Below are 23,742 nucleotides of genomic sequence, written 5' to 3' on the forward strand. Positions count from 1 at the left end.
AAAGAGCTGGTTAGGTGTGGGTTGAGTTCAATGGTGATTTGGAAAATTGCAAAGAGAATAGATTCAGATTAAATGTATTGTCATGAATGTATAACGCACAACATAACGAAAACAATGTATTTATAGTATAATTTATTTTAGTATCATCTTCCGCTTATTATTTCAGTCTCCGTATCTTCATCTCTGTAGTTTTCAATGAATAGTAATATGTTTTCCATGTTTTCCACACAACACCAGTAGCGTAGGCCTACTGCTCGGTTTCTCCCTCCAAGTACAACCCATTCAGGTTAGAATCATGACAGGCAGTGTACCACCAAGCTCCTTTGAATGTTACAGCACACGATGTTCCGTATTCATCATTATTTTGGTCGGATGTTGAAAATGGTTTATTATTATGGCCACTTAGGGAATCACCTGCCAAATAAAAGTAGCAGAGAACGGACGTGAGAAAAAGGGCAGAGAGGGATGGAGAAGGAAGGCAATGGAGGGTGACCTCGAGCTGCGTTAAAAAGGAAGGAGAGATTGGAGCTGGGAAAGCCCAGAAGCAGGATCTCAAGGCAGGGAAATATGTATGGTTATATAATTCGGCGAAAACTGTAGGGAGATCACCAAAACTGTAAGTGGCATGGGCCATACCTAATTATCAAGAAGCTATCTGAGGTGGTTACCGGATCCAAGAGGGACCGAGAAAGAAACCAAAAGTCGTGCATGTGGACCGACTGAAGCCATACGAGAGTTCTGGAAAGCTTGTAAGGTGGTTCAGGTGGCATTTACGAGGGTACAGCCTACTGGTTGTGTTACTATTGGAGTTATAGTTGAGCCAGAGGGTACAGCCTACTGGTTGTGTTACTATTGGAGTTATAGTTGAGCCAGAGGGTACAGCCTGTGTTACTATTGGTTGGAGTTATAGTTGAGCCAGAGGGTACAGTCTATCGGTTGTGTTACTATTTGAGACATAGTGAGCCGGAGGTTGCACCTACTGGTTGTATCACTATTTGAAACATAGTGAGCTGGAGGTTGCACCTATTGGTTGTATTACTATTTGAGACATAGTGAGCCGGAGGTTGCACCTACTGGTTGTATTACTAGTTGAGACATAGTTGAGCTGGAGGTTGCACCATTGTTGGTGGTTACGTTGCTGTTGGAGGTTACGCCATTGTTGGTGGTTACGTTGCTGTTGGAGGTTACGCCATTGTTGGTGGTTACGTTGTTGTTGGAGGTTACGCCATTGTTGGTGGTTACGTTGCTATTGGAGGTTACGCCATTGTTGGTGGTTACGCTGCTATTGGAGGTTACGCCATTACTGGTGGTTACGCTGTTGTTTCAAGTCCGGCGTAAGATCAACACTAATCTGAATTAATTATTTTAATCGGTTGTCACTTTATAATTTGGAATCATAGAAAGAATAAAGGAGACCACTTCAGAAATTGTAACTGATTTGTTTGTTTCATTCGAGTGTACCGTTGTAACCGCAGACCCACCCCCAAAGGGAACGAACCGATTTTCGTTACAATATTGCTAATTAGTGTGTATTCTGTGTGTTTATTATGCCAACAACTATGACTTGATTTGTCAACGCAATGTATATACTTTACCTCAACTGAACACAGACGCATTATCATTAAACCATGGACCTAATTTATAAGTCCATGATTAAACCATACGTGAAATATCGCACCATTGAACTATGTATTTTATTTCACAGTTAAATTAGAATATGCCTTACCTGCATCACCACTGTAAGTGCCAACAATCACTTTGTAGTTTGTGCTCTCATCACCAATTCGGAAATTGTCGTAGCGAGCATAAACAGACTCTCCTTCGAAAGTAGTCATGTCAATTCTCAATTCAAAGTGACCAGCAGACGTAATACGGTATATGTTGTCGTTACCAAGCCAATGCTCACTATTTACATTTCCAAACCCAGATTTGTAAGCCTCCCATCCTCTGAAAAAATCTGTAGTTCCGTATTCTCGCCTTTGAAAGACCTTTAAGAAAACAGTACAGGTATATTATGATTAAGCTCCGTTTACTCTATCAAACTAGTTTATTTGACAAACAAGTGTGATGTACCCAATGGTAGTGATATGACGTCATCGTGTCTATAGGCACACTTTTTTTTTGCTTTATGCAATGTGTAAACACCAATACGACAGACACCTTCTGATCAAAAAATGATACGCCTTACCGTCCTTCCACCGCCATCAGTTACCATGTCACAGTATACACGAATGGCGTCACCTCCATCATTTGGATCAATCATGTATGATCCACTTTGTGCTTGGCTGTCTCTATCAAGAATGTCAGTGCAGACTTGTGGTTTCCCTTTAAAAATAAAATAATTCTGGAATGTGATTATTAAAATACCATTATTGAAACCAAGCAGCTTGCATGAATATTACGAAAACCAACATCATAAATAATGGATCTTGCACGTGATAATTAAACAACAGCGAGCCTGTAAACATCCTCACTTTCCATTCTACTAAACCAAGAAAAGACGAAGGAAAATAAAATCCATCCTGCATCGTGTAATAGACAGAAGTGAAGTTGACAGATCGCAGTTCCTCAAAGATGGGTTCAGCTACAAAACATAACACATATATTTAAAAAAATGCATATATATATATACATGATAGTGGTCTAGTGGGATGCAGGGGCATGACATTATTTTGACATGCAGTGTCCGTAAGCGCTAACTGCATACAGTCAATAGTCACCATATGTGATCAGTATCACGTTTATAAGGACCAGTACCAGTACCTGAGTAACACCAAGACTTTTTTTAATTCATAATTACCCCTATAGGCCTATTTTGATATATTGGTTTAGCGGAGATGTAAGTTTATCTTTACCTTTTTCATTTGAACAAGTCTCGTCATTACCACATCCATTTTTTACAACAAGTGTGCAATGATAACCGTCTTGTTCTTTTGTCACATGACTGTTCGAAACTGCCAAAGTCAGCATCTGTGACAGGGTGATAAACCTCATCAACATCTTTAATTACTTCTCAATTCTGTTCAGAGTTCCTAGAAAAGAAATGAAAGAGTAGAGTGAAGCAAGCGTACTTTATAGTTAAGTAGTCAGGAAAAACGTTTACTATAATAATCTGTTATAATCAGAGGTGGGTAACTAAATATGCAAGTATCCGGCTATTATCTAAGCCATCGTTAAAGAAGGAAAGAAACTAGTTGTTTTTTAAATTTCATTTATATGGCGCTTTACTAATACTACTTCAACTAATTATAACAAGTACGGAGATAGAGAGAGTCAAGTCGTCGCCGAGATACAGTCCTGCAGTCAAACGGGTTTGACTTCATCTTCTTCTCCACACCCACCGTATGTCATACCATAAATATCAATACGATTGATTCCCATAGATGAAGGAAGCACACGATTATCTCGCGCAGTATATTACAACCGATTTTTTGTTTGGAAGAGATATTAAGGTGAACTAACAGTTGTGGCCTCTTTTTAGTGTATGTAAATTATGTAATAATTATTATGTAATAATAATTATTAAATAATTAATTAATTATTAAATAAATAATAATAATTATGTAATAATACACAACAAATTGACTATGACACAGTTTGCATTTTAACTTTTATATTTCATCATGAAAAATAATTATCTTTTCTATGAAAACCTTTCTTTATTCAATTAATATATAAAAAGTACATTAATAGCAAGAAACAATGGTAAGCCTAATAACATAATAAAACATAATAATAACATAAGAAAAACATGAGAAATCCAGGAATATGCTAATAATTTTCGATCGAGTCAACAGATATAACATATTTAATTAGATACACAAAACAAGAATATAAGTTAAATGTAAATACGATAAATGTATAAAACCGAAACGGAACAGATGGACCAACAGATTGACAGAATGGCAACCAAGAATTGGACAAAAACACAGATGGAGGGTCAAAGTCTCACTTTATAACAACTTGTGCTACTGTAGCACAACTCAAAACAGAAAGGAATGGTAGATGCTTGAGGAGAGCTACATCCGGCAGAGAATGATGGAGCCGAGGTTAGCTAAGGTAATGAACAATTCTTACATTTCAAGGGGTGGGGAGGGGGTGCAGTTCAATACCTGTTTTGTGGATTTGGAAAATTTCAAAGCTCAAGTGTACTTTAGATTAATATAAAATCGTACAATATGTAAACATACAATGCATAACTTAAAGATCAAATAGTAGAAAAGCTTGGTTCCCACTAGAAGGACGCAACGCAAGGACGTTAGCGCAGCGCAAATAATTTGACCAATCGACGCGATGCATTATTTGAACTGTCGTCATTAGACTGCGGTGCGCTTACGTCGTTGCGTTGCGTCCTTGAGAAACAAACTTTTTAGATTATTATTTTTTAGTACAGATTATTATTTTTTGGTACAATAGCTGGCGCTTAATATTATTATTTCAGTCTGCGTATCTTCATCTCGGTAGTTTTCAATGAATAGTAATATGTTTTCCATGTCTGCCACACAACACCAGTAGCGAACTGCTCGGTGTTTCCGCCCAGATACAGGCCATTCAGATTTGACCAATGGCATTTAGCGTACCACCAACCCCCTTTGTTACAGCACACGACTTGTCATTGATGTTGATGTTGATGTTGATGTTGAAAATTGTTGATTATTATGGAAACTCAGTGAATCACCTCCAATCAAAACGCAAATGAATTACTGTTTATCGTTCACAAAAAAGAACATTTCAGAAAAATATGGGTATTTAGGGCCGATGGTTGTACTGGGTTGAGTGGCGTAAACAGAAACCTTTTCCAAAAAATAGGTAACAAAAACCTATCCATTGACCATGGTCAACCATGGTTTTTCAGGGTGACTTAAATGCCCTTACGAATAATAAAAATGATTATTTTATTTTACTGACATCCACATACTAATTACATGATTAAAACAAGGTCACGTACCAGCATCACCAGTGTAAGTTCCAATCATCAGTTTGTAGTTGGTGCCCTCATTGCCAATTCGGAAGGTACCGTAGCGAGCATACGCAGACTCGTTGTCGAAAGTAGTCATGTCTACTCTCAATTCAAAGTGACCGACAGACGTAATACGGTATATGTTGTCGTTACCAAACCAATGCTCACTACTAATACTCCCAAACCCAGTTTTGTATGCCTCCCAATTTCTGTAGAAATCCATGGATCCGTCTTCTCGCCTTTGAAAGACCTTTAGAATGAAAAGTCAACATGAACAATTGTCCCTATTCTATTACATGATCAAAGCAAGAAATGTTTAAGTTATTAGGCCTATAGTAAACAGTCTCGATTTATCCCACTTCCCTTCCTCACCACCGCACTGCCAATTGTATGTGTTACGACTTACCGTCCATCCACCTCCATCAGTCACCATGTCACAGTATACACGAATGGGTTTACCTCCATCATGTGGATCAATCGTGTACTCTCCACTTTGTGTTTGGCTGTCTCTATCAAGAATGTCAGTGCAGTCTCGTGCATGCTTCTCTTGAAAATAAGGTAATAAAGAATATATTTTACAAAACAAATGCCACAAATCTCTACCCCATTCACCACCGTCGGCACACAGTTGTTTCAGATTTGTATATTAATACAACTTTAAATAAGTTCCATCTTTCTCCTTTATTCATTTATTCATGACTTTGAATTTGTCAAAAGTCGAATTTTAGTTACAGAGAGAAATTTGAATATTAAAACGTTAAAAAGCGTCATGGAGCATCACACATAAAGGAAAACCCTCGAACACAAGTTTAGCCTACAGCCACTATCACCAAGACGTCATTAAACTATAATCGAATTAATTAATCTTACCACAATCATTGACAACAACTGAAACATGACAATCATCTCGATCCACTGTATGACTGCTTGAAACTACCAGAGCCACCATCAGTGACAGTATGATAGACCTCACGAACATCTTCACTAGCTGAATATTGTTCAGACTAAATCCAGAAAACAAATTTAACAGGTCGGGAGAAACAAGTGTATATAAATGCAGAGCCAGGAAAAGGGTTCAGTCTAATAATATGAGGTTGGGCACTAAATGAAAGAAGTGTTTGTTGGTATAGGCCTAGTATTCAGGAAAATGGTTCAGTCTAACATTATGAGGTTGGGCACTAAATGAAGTGTTTCCTAGTATTTAGGAAAAGGTTCAGTAATATGAGGTTGGGCACTAAATGAAAGAACCGTGTTTATAGGTAGGCCTACGATTCAGGAAAAAGGTTCAGTCTAATAATGTGTTTTTATTCGGGGATTGAGTACTAGATAAAAGAACTGTTTATAGTTAAGAGTAAAAAAGACATGTCTAATAATAGTTTATTTTTAAAATGATTATCATGTTCTCCTTTCTAGTAAAACGAATCAGTTTAATTTTGAAGTAACTGTGGTCATAACTCAATTGATTGAGAAGATGAAAGTGTCACAACATTACTTTAAAGTTTACGTTCTGTCGGATCTACGATTTACTTTGAGTCAAAACGTACACATTTACATTACTTTGTCAAAGTCCTCTTTAAATATATTTTTGGCAAATCATCGTCTGAATTTTGTAAAGATAATACATTAAGACTGTTAATACGCATGATATTTGGTTTGATACTATATTATTATATGGTTCGTCATAATACTGAGTACTTATTGCGAGTCTTTGTTATGTTCATTGTAACTTTCGATGGTTGAAAATTAACTTCGTAGATTGTCGAGAACATTTCATTATTGTATATCGCCAGACATGTATAAACGCCTTCAATCTCTACAAATCTTGATCACCCTTTTTTAACTCCATAATAATTAAAGAAATAGTCATGTCGTCGATACAATCCTCAAATAGTTTGACCTCATCTTCTTCATTTTCATGGATTAAGAAAGCCTTTATTCAATTAACTCGCGCACAGTATAATTACAACCATTTCTACAATTAAAGTACATACTACATTGTCGTGTGATTTTGGCTTCGATTAAAAAGCCAGTGGAACTTCTATTTATGTGTGTATGAAATATTGCGATGATTTCGGGGTCATCTCAATTGTGGAGATACACCTTTGTGTATGTCACCAATACATATACAAATTGACTATGAATGCAGTTGATGATTGTATTTTTATTTTTTTAAATAATTGACATGAACAATTATATTTGCTATATAAAGACAATACTAGTAGCAAAAAAGGGTAATAACACCAACACGGAAGTTCAGAACTATGTTAATAATTACGGTATACATTCAGTCAATCGAGTTACATAACATTTTATATGATTAAGCTCCGTCTACTCTAGTTTGGCAAACAAGTGTGATGTACCCAATGGTAGTGATATGACGTCATCGTGTTTATAGGCACAATTTTTTTTTTGCTTTATGCAATGTGTAAAGACCAATACGACAGACACCTTCTGATCAAAAAATGCTACGCAAGGGGTGGGGAGGGGGTGCAGTTCAATACCTGTTTTGTGGATTTGGAAAATTTCAAAGCTCAAGTGTACTTGAGCTGGCGCTTATTATTAATGTTATTATTTCAGTCTGCGTATCTTCATCTCGGTAGTTTTCAATGAATAGTAATATGTTTTCCATGTCTTCCACACAACACCAGTAGCGTACTGCTTGGTGTTTCCGCCCAGATACAGGCCATTCAAATTTGATGCATGGCATTTAGCGTACCACCAACCCCCTTTGTATGTTACAGCACACGACTTGTCATTGTCTCGGTCAGATGTTGAAAATTGTTGATTATTATGGAAACTCAGTGAATCACCTGCAATCAAAACGCAAATGAATTACTGTTTATCGTTCACAAAAAAGAACATTTCAGAAAAAGATGGGTATTTAGGGCCGATGGTTGTACTGGGTTGAGTGGCGTAAAGAGAAACCTTTTCCAATAAATAGGTAACAAAAACCTATCCATTGACGTTTTTCAGGGTGACTTAAATGCCCTTACGAATAATATAAATGATTATTTTATTTTACTGACATCCACATACTAATTACATGATTAAAACAAGGTCACGTACCCGCATCACCAGTGTAAGTTCCAATCATCAGTTTGTAGTTGGTGCCCTCATTGCCAATTCGGAAGGTACCGTAGCGAGCATACGCAGACTCGTTGTCGAAAGTAGTCATGTCAATTCTCAATTCAAAGTGACCGGCAGACGTAATACGGTATATGTTGTCGTTACCAAGCCAATGCTCACTACTAATACTCCCAAACCCAGTTTTGTATGCCTCCCAATTTCTGTAGAAATCCATGGATCCGTCTTCTCGCCTTTGAAAGACCTTTAGAATGAAAAGTCAACATGAACAATTGTCCCTATTCTATTACATGATCAAAGCAAGAAATGTTTAAGTTATTAGGCCTATAGTAAACAGTCTCGATTTATCCCACTTCCCTTCCTCACCACCGCACTGCCAATTGTATGTCTTACGACTTACCGTCCATCCACCTCCATCAGTCACCATGTCACAGTATACACGAATGGGTTTACCTCCATCATGTGGATCAATCGTGTACTCTCCACTTTGTGTTTGGCTGTCTCTATCAAGAATGTCAGTGCAGTCTCGTGCATGCTTCTCTTGAAAACAAGGTAATAAGGAATATATTTTACAAAACAAATGCCACAAATCTCTACCCCATTCACCACCGTCGGCACACAGTTGTTTCAGATTTGTATATTAATACAACTTTGAATAAGTTCCATCTTTCTCCTTTATTCATTTATTCATGACTTTGAATTTGTCAAAAGTCGAATTTTAGTTACAGAGAGAAATTTGAATATTAAAACGTTAAAAAGCGTCATGGAGCATCACAAATAAATGAAAACCCTCGAACACAAGTTTAGCCTACAGCCACTATCACCAAGACGTCATTAAACTATAATCGAATTAATTAATCTTACCACAATCATTGACAACAACTGAAACATGACAATCATCTCGATCCACTGTATGACTGCTTGAAACTACCAGAGCCACCATCAGTGACAGTATGATAGACCTCACGAACATCTTCACTAGCTGAATATTGTTCAGACTAAATCCAGAAAACAAATTTAACAGGTCGGGAGAAACAAGTGTATATAAATGCAGAGCCAGGAAAAGGGTTCAGTCTAATAATATGAGGTTGGGCACTAAATGAAAGAAGTGTTTGTTGGTATAGGCCTAGTATTCAGGAAAATGGTTCAGTCTAACATTATGAGGTTGGGCACTAAATGAAGTGTTTCCTAGTATTTAGGAAAAGGTTCAGTAATATGAGGTTGGGCACTAAATGAAAGAACCGTGTTTATAGGTAGGCCTACGATTCAGGAAAAAGGTTCAGTCTAATAATGTGTTTTTATTCGGGGATTGAGTACTAGATAAAAGAACTGTTTATAGTTAAGAGTAAAAAAGACATGTCTAATAATAGTTTATTTTTGAAATGATTATCATGTTCTCCTTTCTAGTAAAACGAATCAGTTTAATTTTGAAGTAACTGTGGTCATAACTCAATTGATTGAGAAGATGAAAGTGTCACAACATTAATTTAAAGTTTACGTTCTGTCGGATCTACGATTTACTTTGAGTCAAAACGTACACATTTACATTACTTTGTCAAAGTCCTCTTTAAATATATTTTTGGCAAATCATCGTCTGAATTTTGTAAAGATAATACATTAAGACTGTTAATACGCATGATATTTGGTTTGATACTATATTATTATATGGTTCGTCATAATACTGAGTACTTATTGCGAGTCTTTGTTATGTTCATTGTAACCTTCGATGGCTGAAAGTTAACTTCGTAGATTGTCGAGAACATTTCATTATTGTATATCGCCAGACATGTATAAACGCCTTCAATCTCTACAAATCTTGATCACCTTTTTTAACTCCATAATAATTAAAGAAATAGTCACGTCGTCGATACAATCCTCAAATAGTTTGACCTCATCTTCTTCATTTTCATGGATTAAGAAAGCCTTTATTCAATTAACTCGCGCACAGTATAATTACAACCATTTCTACAATTAAAGTACATACTACATTGTCGTGTGATTTTGGCTTCGATTAAAAAGCCAGTGAAACTTCTATTTATGTGTGTATGAAATATTGCGATGATTTCGGGGTCATCTCAATTGTGGAGATACACCTTTGTGTATGTCACCAATACATATACAAATTGACTATGAATGCAGTTGATGATTGTATTTTTATTTTTTAAATAATTGACATGAACAATTATATTTGCTATATAAAGACAATACTAGTAGCAAAAAAGGGTAATAACACCAACATGGAAGTTCAGAACTATGTTAATAATTACGGTATACATTCAGTCAATCGAGTTACATAACATTTTATATGATTAAGCTCCGTCTACTCTAGTTTGGCAAACAAGTGTGATGTACCCAATGGTAGTGATATGACGTCATCGTGTCTATAGGCACAATTTTTTTTGTTGCTTTATGCAATGTGTAAAGACCAATACAACAGACACCTTCTGATCAAAATATGCTACGCAAGGGGTGGGGAGGGGGTGCAGTTCAATACCTGTTTTGTGGATTTGGAAAATTTCAAAGCTCAAGTGTACTTGAGCTGGCGCTTATTATTAATATTATTATTTCAGTCTGCGTATCTTCATCTCGGTAGTTTTCAATGAATAATAATGTGTTTTCCATGTCTTCCACACAACACCAGTAGCGTACTCCTTGGTGTTTCCGCCCAGATACAGGCCATTCAGATTTGATGCATGGCATTTAGCGTACCACCAAGCTCCTTTGTATTGTACAGCACACGACTTGTCAGAGTACACGTCATTGTCTCGGTCAGATGTTGAAAATTGTTGATTATTATGGAAACTCAGTGAATCACCTGCAATCAAAACGCAAATGAATTACTGTTTATCGTTCACAAAAAAGAACATTTCAGAAAAAGATGGGTATTTAGGGCCGATGGTTGTACTGGGTTGAGTGGCGTTAAGAGAAACCTTTTCCAATAAATAGGTAACAAAAACCTATCCATTGACGTTTTTCAGGGTGACTTAAATGCCCTTACGAATAATATAAATGATTATTTTATTTTACTGACATCCACATACTAATTACATGATTAAAACAGGTCACGTACCAGCATCACCAGTGTAAGTTCCAATCATCAGTTTGTAGTTGGTACACTCATTGCCAATTCGGAAGGTACCGTAGCGAGCATACGCAGACTCGTTGTCGAAAGTAGTCATGTCAATTCTCAATTCAAAGTGACCGGCAGACGTAATACGGTATATGTTGTCGTTACCAAGCCAATGCTCACTATTAATACTCCCAAACCCAGTTTTGTATGCCGCCCATCCTCTGTAAAAATCTGTAGTTCCGTTTTCTCGCCTTTGAAAGACCTTTAGAATGAAAAGTCAACATGAACAATTGTCCCTATTCTATTACATGATTAAAGCAAGAAATGTTTAAGTTATTAGGCCTATAGTAAACAGTCTCGATTTATCCCACTTCCCTTCCTCACCGCACTGCCAATTGTATGTGTTATTACTTACCGTCCATCCACCTCCATCAGTCACCATGTCACAGTATACACGAATGGGTTTACCTCCATCATGTGGATCAATCGTGTACTCTCCACTTTGTGCTTGGCTGTCTCTCTCAAGAATGTCAGTGCAGTCTCGTGCATGCTTCTCTTGAAAACAAGGTAATAAGGAATATATTTTACAAAACAAATGCCACAAATCTCTATCCCATTCACCACCGTCGGCACACAGTTGTTTCAGATTTGTATATTAATACAACTTTGAATAAGTTCCATCTTTCTCCTTTATTCATTTATTCATGACTTTGAATTTGTCAAAAGTCGGATTTTAGTTACAGAGAGAAATTTGAATATAAAAACGTTAAAAAGCGTCATGGAGCATCACACATAAAGGAAAAACCCTCGAACACAAGTTTAGCCTACAGCCACTATCACCAAGACGTCATTAAACTATAATTGAATTAATTAATCTTACCACAATCATTGACAACAACTGAAACATGACAATCATCTCGATCCACTGTATGACTGCTTGAAACTACCAGAGCCACCATCAGTGACAGTATGATAGACCTCACGAACATCTTCACTAGCTGAATATTGTTCAGACTAAATCCAGAAAACAAATGTAACAGGTCGGGAGAAACAATTGTGTATATAAATGCAGAGCCAGGAAAAGGGTTCAGTCTAATAATATGAGGTTGGGCACTAAATGAAAGAAGTGTTTGTTGGTATAGGCCTAGTATTCAGGAAAATGGTTCAGTCTAACATTATGAGGTTGGGCACTAAATGAAGTGTTTCCTAGTATTTAGGAAAAAGGTTCAGTAATATGAGGTTGGGAACTAAATGAAAGAACCGTGTTTATAGGTAGGCCTACGATTCAGGAAAAAGGTTCAGTCTAATAATGTGTTTTTATTCGGGGATTGAGTACTAGATAAAAGAACTGTTTATAGTTAAGAGTAAAAAAGACATGTCTAATAATAGTTTATTTTTAAAATGATTATCATGTTCTCCTTTCTAGTAAAACGAATCAGTTTAATTTTGAAGTAACTGTGGTCATAACTCAATTGATTGAGAAGATGAAAGTGTCACAACATTACTTTAAAGTTAACGTTCTGTCGGATCTACCATTTACTTTGAGTCAAAACGTACACATTTACATTACTTTGTCAAAGTCCTCTTTAAATACATTTTTGGCAAATCATCGTCTGAATTTTGTAAAGATAATACATTAAGACTGTTAATACGCATGATATTTGGTTTGATACTATATTATTATATGGTTCGTCATAATACTGAGTACTTATTGCGAGTCTTTGTTATGTTCATTGTAACTTTCGAAGGTTGAAAGTTAACTTCGTAGATTGTCGAGAACATTTCATTATTGTATATCGCCAGACATGTATAAACGCCTTCAATCTCTACAAATCTTGATCACATTTTTTTTTACTCCATAATAATTAAAGAAATAGTCACGTCGTCGATACAATCCTCGAACAGTTTGACCTCATCTTCTTCATTTTCATGGATTAAGAAAGCCTTTCAATTAACTCGCGCACAGTATAATTACAACCATTTCTACAATTAAAGTACATACTACATTGTCGTGTGATTTTGGCTTCGATTAAAAAGTCAGTGAAACTTCTATTTATGTGTGTATGAAATATTGCGATGATTTCGGGGTCATCTCAATTGTGGAGATACACCTTTGTGTATGTCACTAATACATATACAAATTGACTATGACTACAGTTTGTGATTGCATTTTTATTCTTTCAATAATTGAGATGAACAATTATCTTTGCTACCAACAAAGAGTATAAAGATAACACATTAGTAGCAAAAAAAAAGGGTAATAAAAACAACATTTTAATAATTACGGTATACACTCAGTCAATCGAGTTACATACCATTTTGTAATTGGATAAATATAAGGAATCCAATTTAAATGTAAATAGGTTAAATGTATAAAATTAGAAATGACAAGGGGCAAAATTATAAATTATTAAAAAGTTAGTAGATTAGCTTGATTACAAAAATACGGTAATGAACAATTCTTTTAAAGAGCTGGTTAGGTGTGGTTTGAGTTCAATGGGGATTGGGAAAATTACAAAGAGAACAGATTCAGATTAAATGTATTAATTGTCATAAATGTATAGGCCTCTAAGGCACAACAAATGCACAACATAACGAAAACAATTTATTTAGTATAATTAATTTTGGTATCATCTTCCACTTATTATTTCAGTCTCCGTATCTTCATCTCTGTAGTTTTCAATGAATAGTAATAGGATTTCCATGTCTGCCATATAACACCATTAGCGTACTCCTTAATTGGTCCATTCATGTACAACCCATTTAGATTTGACCAATGGCATGAGTCGTACCACCAAGCTCCTTTGTATGTTACAGCACACGGTGATCCAGAAGAGTTGTCGTTATCTCGGTCAAATGTTGAAAATTGAAAATTATTATGGTAAGTCAGTGAATCGCCTGTAATATAAAACAACATCATAAACGATTGGAGCATTGTTATTATGGCTCAATTAAAACTCCCGGTAAAGATATATATTACCACGCAATTTATATATTTAGGATTTTTAATAGGAGCGTCAACTGATTTACGATCTCTTTGGTGAATTGTATTCAGTTGACCAACAATAAGTATAAGGTGATGTCTCAAAAGAGAAGGAAAATTAAAGATGTATTGTCCCCCAAAAACATGAAAAATGGAGATTAATTAAATCAGACTTTGAATATGTTATTTTGTAGGTTTATAAATTTACTCACTTCCATAGAAAAAAAAAATGTTTTCACTGATAAAATGACAAAATAAATGGTTAAATTCAACCAAAAACCCATTGGCTCGCAGCCAATTTGACCATTTGTTGCGTTCAATTGCAGTTTTTTCAGGTAAATACATTTTTTCCGATCAAATTTTTGGTCAAAGTGGATAACTATTATGGTACATTAAAATGGCATATTCAACAAAAATGTTGTTAAGAATTATTTTTCAGGGGGACAATACATCTTTAAGAGAGAAAACAAATGATTGAAATTAGAAAATATGTATTAAAACAATTTTATTATGTAGAAAATAAATTAATGTTACCAGAAAACAATGTTGACAGTAGAAAATATTAGTTCACGGATATGGAAATTATTTAACAAAAAAAACCAAAAACAAATGTTGAAAAATAATGTTAGTTCTATTGTCTGGCACTATACAATATTAATATTCATTGATCTTATTTATTACGTGCAATGTATTTCAATATTTTAAAATAAGATGAAATAAAAGTTGGACAAACCCACATAAGACAAAAAATAATAATTATAAGCCTTACCCGCATCACCAGTGTAAGTCCCAATCATCAGTTTGTAGTTGGTGCCCTCGTTGCCAATTCGGAAGGTACCGTAGCGAGCATACGCAGACTCGTTGTCGAAAGTAGTCATGTCAATTCTCAATTCAAAGTGACCGGCAGACGTAATACGGTATATGTTGTCGTTACCAAGCCAATGCTCAGTATTAAGTTTCCCAAACCCAGTTTTGTAAGCCGCCCAATTTCTGTAGAAATCTGTTCTTCCGTCTTCTCGTCTTTGAAAGACCTTTAAAACGAAATGTATTACGCAGTATATCAACATCAAACCATTTTCTCTTATACACGATAAAATACTTTTTTTTCTAAACCATTAAGGTGTTATGGCTTGTCTAAAAAATGTCAAATATGAAACAAGGCATTGTTGTTAATATTTGATAACGTGATTGTGTTGTATTAGTTTAGCTTCTCAACACTCCCATACTGTAAGTGGCTGTAGTAATATCTTACCGTCCATCCACCGCCATCAGTCACCATGTCACAGTCAACACGAATGGGTTTACCTCCATCATGTGGATCAATCGTGTACTCTCCACTTTTTGCTTGGCTGTCTCTATCAAGAATGTCAGTGCAATCTCGTGGATGCCTTTCTTTAAATAAAATACGAAATTTAATGTATAGCCATTGAAGTTTTATTTTACTTCTTTCACCACTACATTGGCACGTTTGTCAAACGAATCAAATTAGTAAAAGAGAAATTTGAATAAAACAAAAACCTACTAATCATGAAACATTAAAAAGGAGGAAACCCCAGTTGGTAGAAGAGCAGCTACTACAAGCGCTGTCATCATTAAAACGTGTACAGATTAGAATGGAAACCCCCAGTGGATAGAAAAGCAGCTACTACAAGCGCTGTCATCATTAAAACGTGTACAGATTAGAATTGAAACCCCCAGTGGATAGAACAGCAGCTACTACAAGCACTGTCATCATTAAAACGTTTACAGATTAGAATGGAAACCCCCAGTGGTTAGAACAGCAGCTACTACAAGCACTGTCATCATTAAAACGTTTACAGATTAGAATGGAAACCCCCAGTGGATAGAACAGCAGCTACTACAAGCACTGTCATCATTAAAACGTTTACAGATTAGAATGGAAACCCCCAGTGGTTAGAACAGCAGGTACTACAAGCACTGTCATCATTAAAACGTGTACAGATTAGAATGGAAACCCCCAGTGGTTAGAAGAGCAGCTACTACAAGCACTGTGATCATTAAAACGTGTACAGATTAGAATGGAAACCCCCAGTGGATAGAACAGCAGGTACTACAAGCACTGTCATCATTAAAGGCCAGGTGCGGGCAAAAAATTTCTATTGATCATACATTCCAATAATTATCGATCTATAGTTTCCCCTATGTTTCATAATTTTTGGGATTTTATTTGTGTTACACGAGCTTGTTGAAAATAAGCACTTTCTTATCAGTGGGGGGATAGTTCAAATTACACAGTAAAATCTCTATTCTTTTGTACACAAATTTTGTAAATAGAGAGGCATTTTAAAAAGCTATGAAAAATAAACAGTGTGGTAAAAAATATTATCAGATGACTAAATATAGGTAATATAACTAGACTATTACATTTCTGATATTTTTATTCAACTTCAGATTTTTATTTTCATGCTATAGCAAAAATTATCCACTGTATATCCACCATCTTTTTTCACCTTCTAGGGAGTCACCAGACATGTTATTACATTAGGTTAACAACCTAACTACTGAAAAAAAGTCTTTCTGGTTTTTATGGAAGAATTTTGCCAAATTTTGTATTTGACCATATTAAGGGAAATTCATGTTTTTTCGTCTTGATTTCTGTTACAAATATTTGATTTATGTACAATTAACCAAATATTATATTTAAAATTCATGCCTGTACCTGAGCTTTAAAACGTGTACAGATTAGAATGGAAACCCCCAGTGGTTAGAACAGCAGCTACTACAAGCACTGTCATCATTAAAACGTGTACAGATTAGAATGGAAACCCCCAGTGGATAGAACAGCAGCTACTACAAGCACTGTCATCATTAAAACGTGTACAGATTAGAATGGAAACCCCCAGTGGATAGAACAGCAGCTACTACAAGCACTGTCATCATTAAAACGTGTACAGATTAGAATGGAAACCCCCAGTGGATAGAACAGCAGCTACTACAAGCACTGTCATCATTAAAACGTGTACAGATTAGAATGGAAACCCCCAGTGGTTAGAACAGCAGCTACTACAAGCACTGTCATCATTAAAACGTGTACAGATTAGAATGGAAACCCCCAGTGGATAGAACAGCAGCTACTACAAGCACTGTCATCATTAAAACGTGTACAGATTAGAATTGAAACCCCCAGTGGATAGAACAGCAGCTACTACAAGCACTGTCATCATTAAAACGTGTACAGATTAGAATGGAAACCCCCAGTGGATAGAAGAGCAGCTACTACAAGCACTGTCATCATTAAAACGTGTACAGATTAGAATGGAAACCCCCAGTGGATAGAACAGCAGGTACTACAAGCACTGTCATCATTAAAACGTGTACAGATTAGAATGGAAACCCCCAGTGGATAGAACAGCAGCTACTACAAGCACTGTCATCATTAAAACGTGTACAGATTAGAATGGAAACCCCCAGTGGATAGAACAGCAGCTACTACAAGCACTGTCATCATTAAAACGTGTACAGATTAGAATGGAAACCCCCAGTGGATAGAACAGCAGCTACTACAAGCACTGTCATCATTAAAACGTGTACAGATTAGAATGGAAACCCCCAGTGGATAGAACAGCAGGTACTACAAGCACTGTCATCATTAAAACGTGTACAGATTAGAATGGAAACCTCCAGTGGATAGAACAGCAGCTACTACAAGCACTGTCATCATTAAAACGTTTACAGATTAGAATGGAAACCCCCAGTGGTTAGAACAGCAGCTACTACAAGCACTGTCATCATTAAAACGTGTACAGATTAGAATGGAAACCCCCAGTGGATAGAACAGCAGCTACTACAAGCACTGTCATCATTAAAACGTGTACAGATTAGAATGGAAACCCCCAGTGGATAGAACAGCAGCTACTACAAGCACTGTCATCATTAAAACGTGTACAGATTAGAATGGAAACCCCCAGTGGATAGAAGAGCAGCTACTACAAGCACTGTCATCATTAAAACGTGTACAGATTAGAATGGAAACCCCCAGTGGATAGAACAGCAGCTACTACAAGCACTGTCATCATTAAAACGTGTACAGATTAGAATGGAAACCCCCAGTGGATAGAACAGCAGCTACTACAAGCACTGTCATCATTAAAACGTGTACAGATTAGAATGGAAACCCCCAGTGGTTAGAACAGCAGCTACTACAAGCACTGTCATCATTAAAACGTGTACAGATTAGAATGGAAACCCCCAGTGGATAGAACAGCAGCTACTACAAGCACTGTCATCATTAAAACGTTTACAGATTAGAATGGAAACCCCCAGTGGATAGAACAGCAGCTACTACAAGCACTGTCATCATTAAAACGTGTACAGATTAGAATGGAAACCCCCAGTGGATAGAAGAGCAGCTACTACAAGCACTGTCATCATTAAAACGTGTACAGATTAGAATGGAAACCCCCAGTGGTTAGAAGAGCAGCTACTACAAGCACTGTCATCATTAAAACGTGTACAGATTAGAATGGAAACCCCCAGTGGTTAGAAGAGCAGCTACTACAAGCACTGTCATCATTAAAACGTGTACAGATTAGAATGGAAACCCCCAGTGGATAGAACAGCAGCTACTACAAGCACTGTCATCATTAAAACGTGTACAGATTAGAATGGAAACCCCCAGTGGTTAGAACAGCAGCTACTACAAGCACTGTCATCATTAAAACGTGTACAGATTAGAATGGAAACCCCCAGTGGTTAGAAGAGCAGCTACTACAAGCACTGTCATCATTAAAACGTGTACAGATTAGAATGGAAACCCCCAGTGGTTAGAACAGCAGCTACTACAAGCACTGTCATCATTAAAACGTGTACAGATTAGAATGGAAACCCCCAGTGGTTAGAACAGCAGCTACTACAAGCACTGTCATCATTAAAACGTGTACAGATTAGAATGGAAACCCCCAGTGGATAGAACAGCAGCTACTACAAGCACTGTCATCATTAAAACGTGTACAGATTAGAATGGAAACCCCCAGTGGTTAGAACAGCAGCTACTACAAGCACTGTCATCATTAAAACGTGTACAGATTAGAATGGAAACCCCCAGTGGTTAGAACAGCAGCTACTACAAGCACTGTCATCATTAAAACGTGTACAGATTAGAATGGAAACCCCCAGTGGATAGAACAGCAGGTACTACAAGCACTGTCATCATTAAAACGTGTACAGATTAGAATGGAAACCCCCAGTGGATAGAACAGCAGCTACTACAAGCACTGTCATCATTAAAACGTGTACAGATTAGAATGGAAACCCCCAGTGGTTAGAACAGCAGCTACTACAAGCACTGTCATCATTAAAACGTGTACAGATTAGAATGGAAACCCCCAGTGGATAGAACAGCAGCTACTACAAGCACTGTCATCATTAAAACGTGTACAGATTAGAATGGAAACCCCCAGTGGATAGAACAGCAGCTACTACAAGCACTGTCATCATTAAAACGTGTACAGATTAGAATGGAAACCCCCAGTGGTTAGAACAGCAGCTACTACAAGCACTGTCATCATTAAAACGTGTACAGATTAGAATGGAAACCCCCAGTGGTTAGAAGAGCAGCTACTACAAGCACTGTCATCATTAAAACGTGTACAGATTAGAATGGAAACCCCCAGTGGTTAGAACAGCAGCTACTACAAGCACTGTCATCATTAAAACGTGTACAGATTAGAATGGAAACCCCCAGTGGTTAGAACAGCAGCTACTACAAGCACTGTCATCATTAAAACGTGTACAGATTAGAATGGAAACCCCCAGTGGATAGAACAGCAGCTACTACAAGCACTGTCATCATTAAAACGTGTACAGATTAGAATGGAAACCCCCAGTGGTTAGAACAGCAGCTACTACAAGCACTGTCATCATTAAAACGTGTACAGATTAGAATGGAAACCCCCAGTGGTTAGAACAGCAGCTACTACAAGCACTGTCATCATTAAAACGTGTACAGATTAGAATGGAAACCCCCAGTGGTTAGAACAGCAGCTACTACAAGCACTGTCATCATTAAAACGTGTACAGATTAGAATGGAAACCCCCAGTGGATAGAACAGCAGCTACTACAAGCACTGTCATCATTAAAACGTGTACAGATTAGAATGGAAACCCCCAGTGGATAGAACAGCAGCTACTACAAGCACTGTCATCATTAAAACGTGTACAGATTAGAATGGAAACCCCCAGTGGATAGAACAGCAGCTACTACAAGCACTGTCATCATTAAAACGTGTACAGATTAGAATGGAAACCCCCAGTGGTTAGAACAGCAGCTACTACAAGCACTGTCATCATTAAAACGTGTACAGATTAGAATGGAAACCCCCAGTGGTTAGAACAGCAGCTACTACAAGCACTGTCATCATTAAAACGTGTACAGATTAGAATGGAAACCCCCAGTGGATAGAACAGCAGCTACTACAAGCACTGTCATCATTAAAACGTGTACAGATTAGAATGGAAACCCCCAGTGGTTAGAACAGCAGGTACTACAAGCACTGTCATCATTAAAACGTGTACAGATTAGAATGGAAACCCCCAGTGGATAGAACAGCAGCTACTACAAGCACTGTCATCATTAAAACGTGTACAGATTAGAATGGAAACCCCCAGTGGATAGAACAGCAGCTACTACAAGCACTGTCATCATTAAAACGTGTACAGATTAGAATGGAAACCCCCAGTGGATAGAACAGCAGCTACTACAAGCACTGTCATCATTAAAACGTGTACAGATTAGAATGGAAACCCCCAGTGGATAGAACAGCAGCTACTACAAGCACTGTCATCATTAAAACGTGTACAGATTAGAATGGAAACCCCCAGTGGATAGAACAGCAGCTACTACAAGCACTGTCATCATTAAAACGTGTACAGATTAGAATTGAAACCCCCAGTGGATAGAACAGCAGCTACTACAAGCACTGTCATCATTAAAACGTTTACAGATTAGAATGGAAACCCCCAGTGGTTAGAACAGCAGGTACTACAAGCACTGTCATCATTAAAACGTGTACAGATTAGAATGGAAACCCCCAGTGGATAGAACAGCAGCTACTACAAGCACTGTCATCATTAAAACGTGTACAGATTAGAATGGAAACCCCCAGTGGTTAGAACAGCAGCTACTACAAGCACTGTCATCATTAAAACGTGTACAGATTAGAATGGAAACCCCCAGTGGATAGAACAGCAGCTACTACAAGCACTGTCATCATTAAAACGTGTACAGATTAGAATGGAAACCCCCAGTGGTTAGAACAGCAGCTACTACAAGCACTGTCATCATTAAAACGTGTACAGATTAGAATGGAAACCCCCAGTGGTTAGAACAGCAGGTACTACAAGCACTGTCATCATTAAAACGTGTACAGATTAGAATGGAAACCCCCAGTGGATAGAACAGCAGCTACTACAAGCACTGTCATCATTAAAACGTGTACAGATTAGAATGGAAACCCCCAGTGGTTAGAACAGCAGCTACTACAAGCACTGTCATCATTAAAACGTGTACAGATTAGAATGGAAACCCCCAGTGGATAGAACAGCAGCTACTACAAGCACTGTCATCATTAAAACGTGTACAGATTAGAATGGAAACCCCCAGTGGATAGAACAGCAGGTACTACAAGCACTGTCATCATTAAAACGTGTACAGATTAGAATGGAAACCCCCAGTGGTTAGAAGAGCAGCTACTACAAGCACTGTCATCATTAAAACGTGTACAGATTAGAATGGAAACCTCCAGTGGTTAGAAGAGCAGCTACTACAAGCACTGTCATCATTAAAACGTGTACAGATTAGAATGGAAACCCCCAGTGGTTAGAACAGCAGCTACTACAAGCACTGTCATCATTAAAACGTGTACAGATTAGAATGGAAACCCCCAGTGGATAGAACAGCAGCTACTACAAGCACTGTCATCATTAAAACGTGTACAGATTAGAATGGAAACCCCCAGTGGATAGAACAGCAGCTACTACAAGCACTGTCATCATTAAAACGTGTACAGATTAGAATGGAAACCTCCAGTGGTTAGAACAGCAGCTACTACAAGCACTGTCATCATTAAAACGTGTACAGATTAGAATGGAAACCCCCAGTGGATAGAACAGCAGCTACTACAAGCACTGTCATCATTAAAACGTGTACAGATTAGAATGGAAACCTCCAGTGGTTAGAACAGCAGCTACTACAAGCACTGTCATCATTAAAACGTGTACAGATTAGAATGGAAACCCCCAGTGGTTAGAAGAGCAGCTACTACAAGCACTGTCATCATTAAAACGTGTACAGATTAGAATGGAAACCCCCAGTGGTTAGAAGAGCAGCTACTACAAGCACTGTCATCATTAAAACGTGTACAGATTAGAATGGAAACCCCCAGTGGATAGAACAGCAGCTACTACAAGCACTGTCATCATTAAAACGTGTACAGATTAGAATGGAAACCTCCAGTGGATAGAACAGCAGCTACTACAAGCACTGTCATCATTAAAACGTGTACAGATTAGAATTGAAACCCCCAGTGGTTAGAACAGCAGCTACTACAAGCACTGTCATCATTAAAACGTGTACAGATTAGAATTGAAACCCCCAGTGGTTAGAAGAGCAGCTACTACAAGCACTGTCATCATTAAAACGTGTACAGATTAGAATGGAAACCCCCAGTGGTTAGAACAGCAGCTACTACAAGCACTGTCATCATTAAAACGTGTACAGATTAGAATGGAAACCCCCAGTGGTTAGAACAGCAGCTACTACAAGCACTGTCATCATTAAAACGTGTACAGATTAGAATGGAAACCCCCAGTGGATAGAACAGCAGCTACTACAAGCACTGTCATCATTAAAACGTGTACAGATTAGAATGGAAACCCCCAGTGGATAGAACAGCAGCTACTACAAGCACTGTCATCATTAAAACGTGTACAGATTAGAATGGAAACCCCCAGTGGATAGAACAGCAGCTACTACAAGCACTGTCATCATTAAAACGTGTACAGATTAGAATGGAAACCCCCAGTGGATAGAACAGCAGCTACTACAAGCACTGTCATCATTAAAACGTGTACAGATTAGAATGGAAACCCCCAGTGGATAGAAGAGCAGCTACTACAAGCACTGTCATCATTAAAACGTGTACAGATTAGAATGGAAACCCCCAGTGGATAGAACAGCAGCTACTACAAGCACTGTCATCATTAAAACGTGTACAGATTAGAATGTATTAACATTATCAATATTACTCCTCATCTTACCACAATCATTGAAAACAACAGATACATGACAATCTCCTCGTTCTACAGTGTGACTGTTTGAAACTACCAGAGCCACCATCAGTGACAAGACGGTCAACCTCACCAGCTGCATCTTCACTTGTCAGTTTATTCTGTATGTTTAGTCTACCTCAGAAAATGAATGTATAACAGTCGGCTGTGGAAAGTGTATTTATAGTCCAGTAATCAGGAAAAGGGTCCAGTCTAATAATCTGAGGTAGGGCATTAAATAACCAAAAAATCCGGCTTTTAAGCCTACTCAAACTATGTAATACATTTTTCAATACTAATTAATGTTGTTGACCTGACTTTCGTACTCCATACCTACCGGACAGTACCGTATCAATCATC

At 37.4% G+C, this 23,742-nt stretch overlaps 2 protein-coding genes and 1 pseudogene across 2 annotated transcripts; all 3 read right to left on the minus strand.

The window, feature by feature from the left end:
* Nucleotides 1–157: 157 nt before the first annotated feature.
* On the minus strand, nucleotides 158–3,000 carry LOC140050926 (ficolin-2-like; annotated as a pseudogene).
* Nucleotides 3,001–4,541: 1,541 nt separating this feature from the next.
* On the minus strand, nucleotides 4,542–9,043 carry LOC140050936 (ryncolin-4-like). The gene is made up of 7 exons (XM_072095943.1): nucleotides 8,909–9,043; nucleotides 8,445–8,584; nucleotides 8,027–8,288; nucleotides 7,530–7,770; nucleotides 5,831–5,964; nucleotides 5,367–5,506; nucleotides 4,542–5,210 (listed from the first exon to the last, which is right to left on the minus strand). The coding sequence occupies exons 1-7, from the start codon at nucleotides 9,015–9,017 to the stop codon at nucleotides 4,941–4,943; spliced, it is 1,296 nt and encodes a 431-aa protein (XP_071952044.1). The 5' UTR covers nucleotides 9,018–9,043; the 3' UTR covers nucleotides 4,542–4,940.
* Nucleotides 9,044–10,300: 1,257 nt separating this feature from the next.
* LOC140050941 (uncharacterized) lies at nucleotides 10,301–23,610 on the minus strand. The gene is made up of 8 exons (XM_072095956.1): nucleotides 23,374–23,610; nucleotides 15,350–15,489; nucleotides 14,867–15,128; nucleotides 13,760–14,012; nucleotides 11,995–12,227; nucleotides 11,530–11,669; nucleotides 11,115–11,376; nucleotides 10,301–10,859 (listed from the first exon to the last, which is right to left on the minus strand). The coding sequence occupies exons 1-8, from the start codon at nucleotides 23,483–23,485 to the stop codon at nucleotides 10,606–10,608; spliced, it is 1,656 nt and encodes a 551-aa protein (XP_071952057.1). The 5' UTR covers nucleotides 23,486–23,610; the 3' UTR covers nucleotides 10,301–10,605.
* Nucleotides 23,611–23,742: the final 132 nt, after the last annotated feature.

The sequence above is a fragment of the Antedon mediterranea genome, chromosome 1, assembly GCF_964355755.1.
Source record: "Antedon mediterranea chromosome 1, ecAntMedi1.1, whole genome shotgun sequence".
NCBI classification, from domain to species: domain Eukaryota; kingdom Metazoa; phylum Echinodermata; class Crinoidea; order Comatulida; family Antedonidae; genus Antedon; species Antedon mediterranea.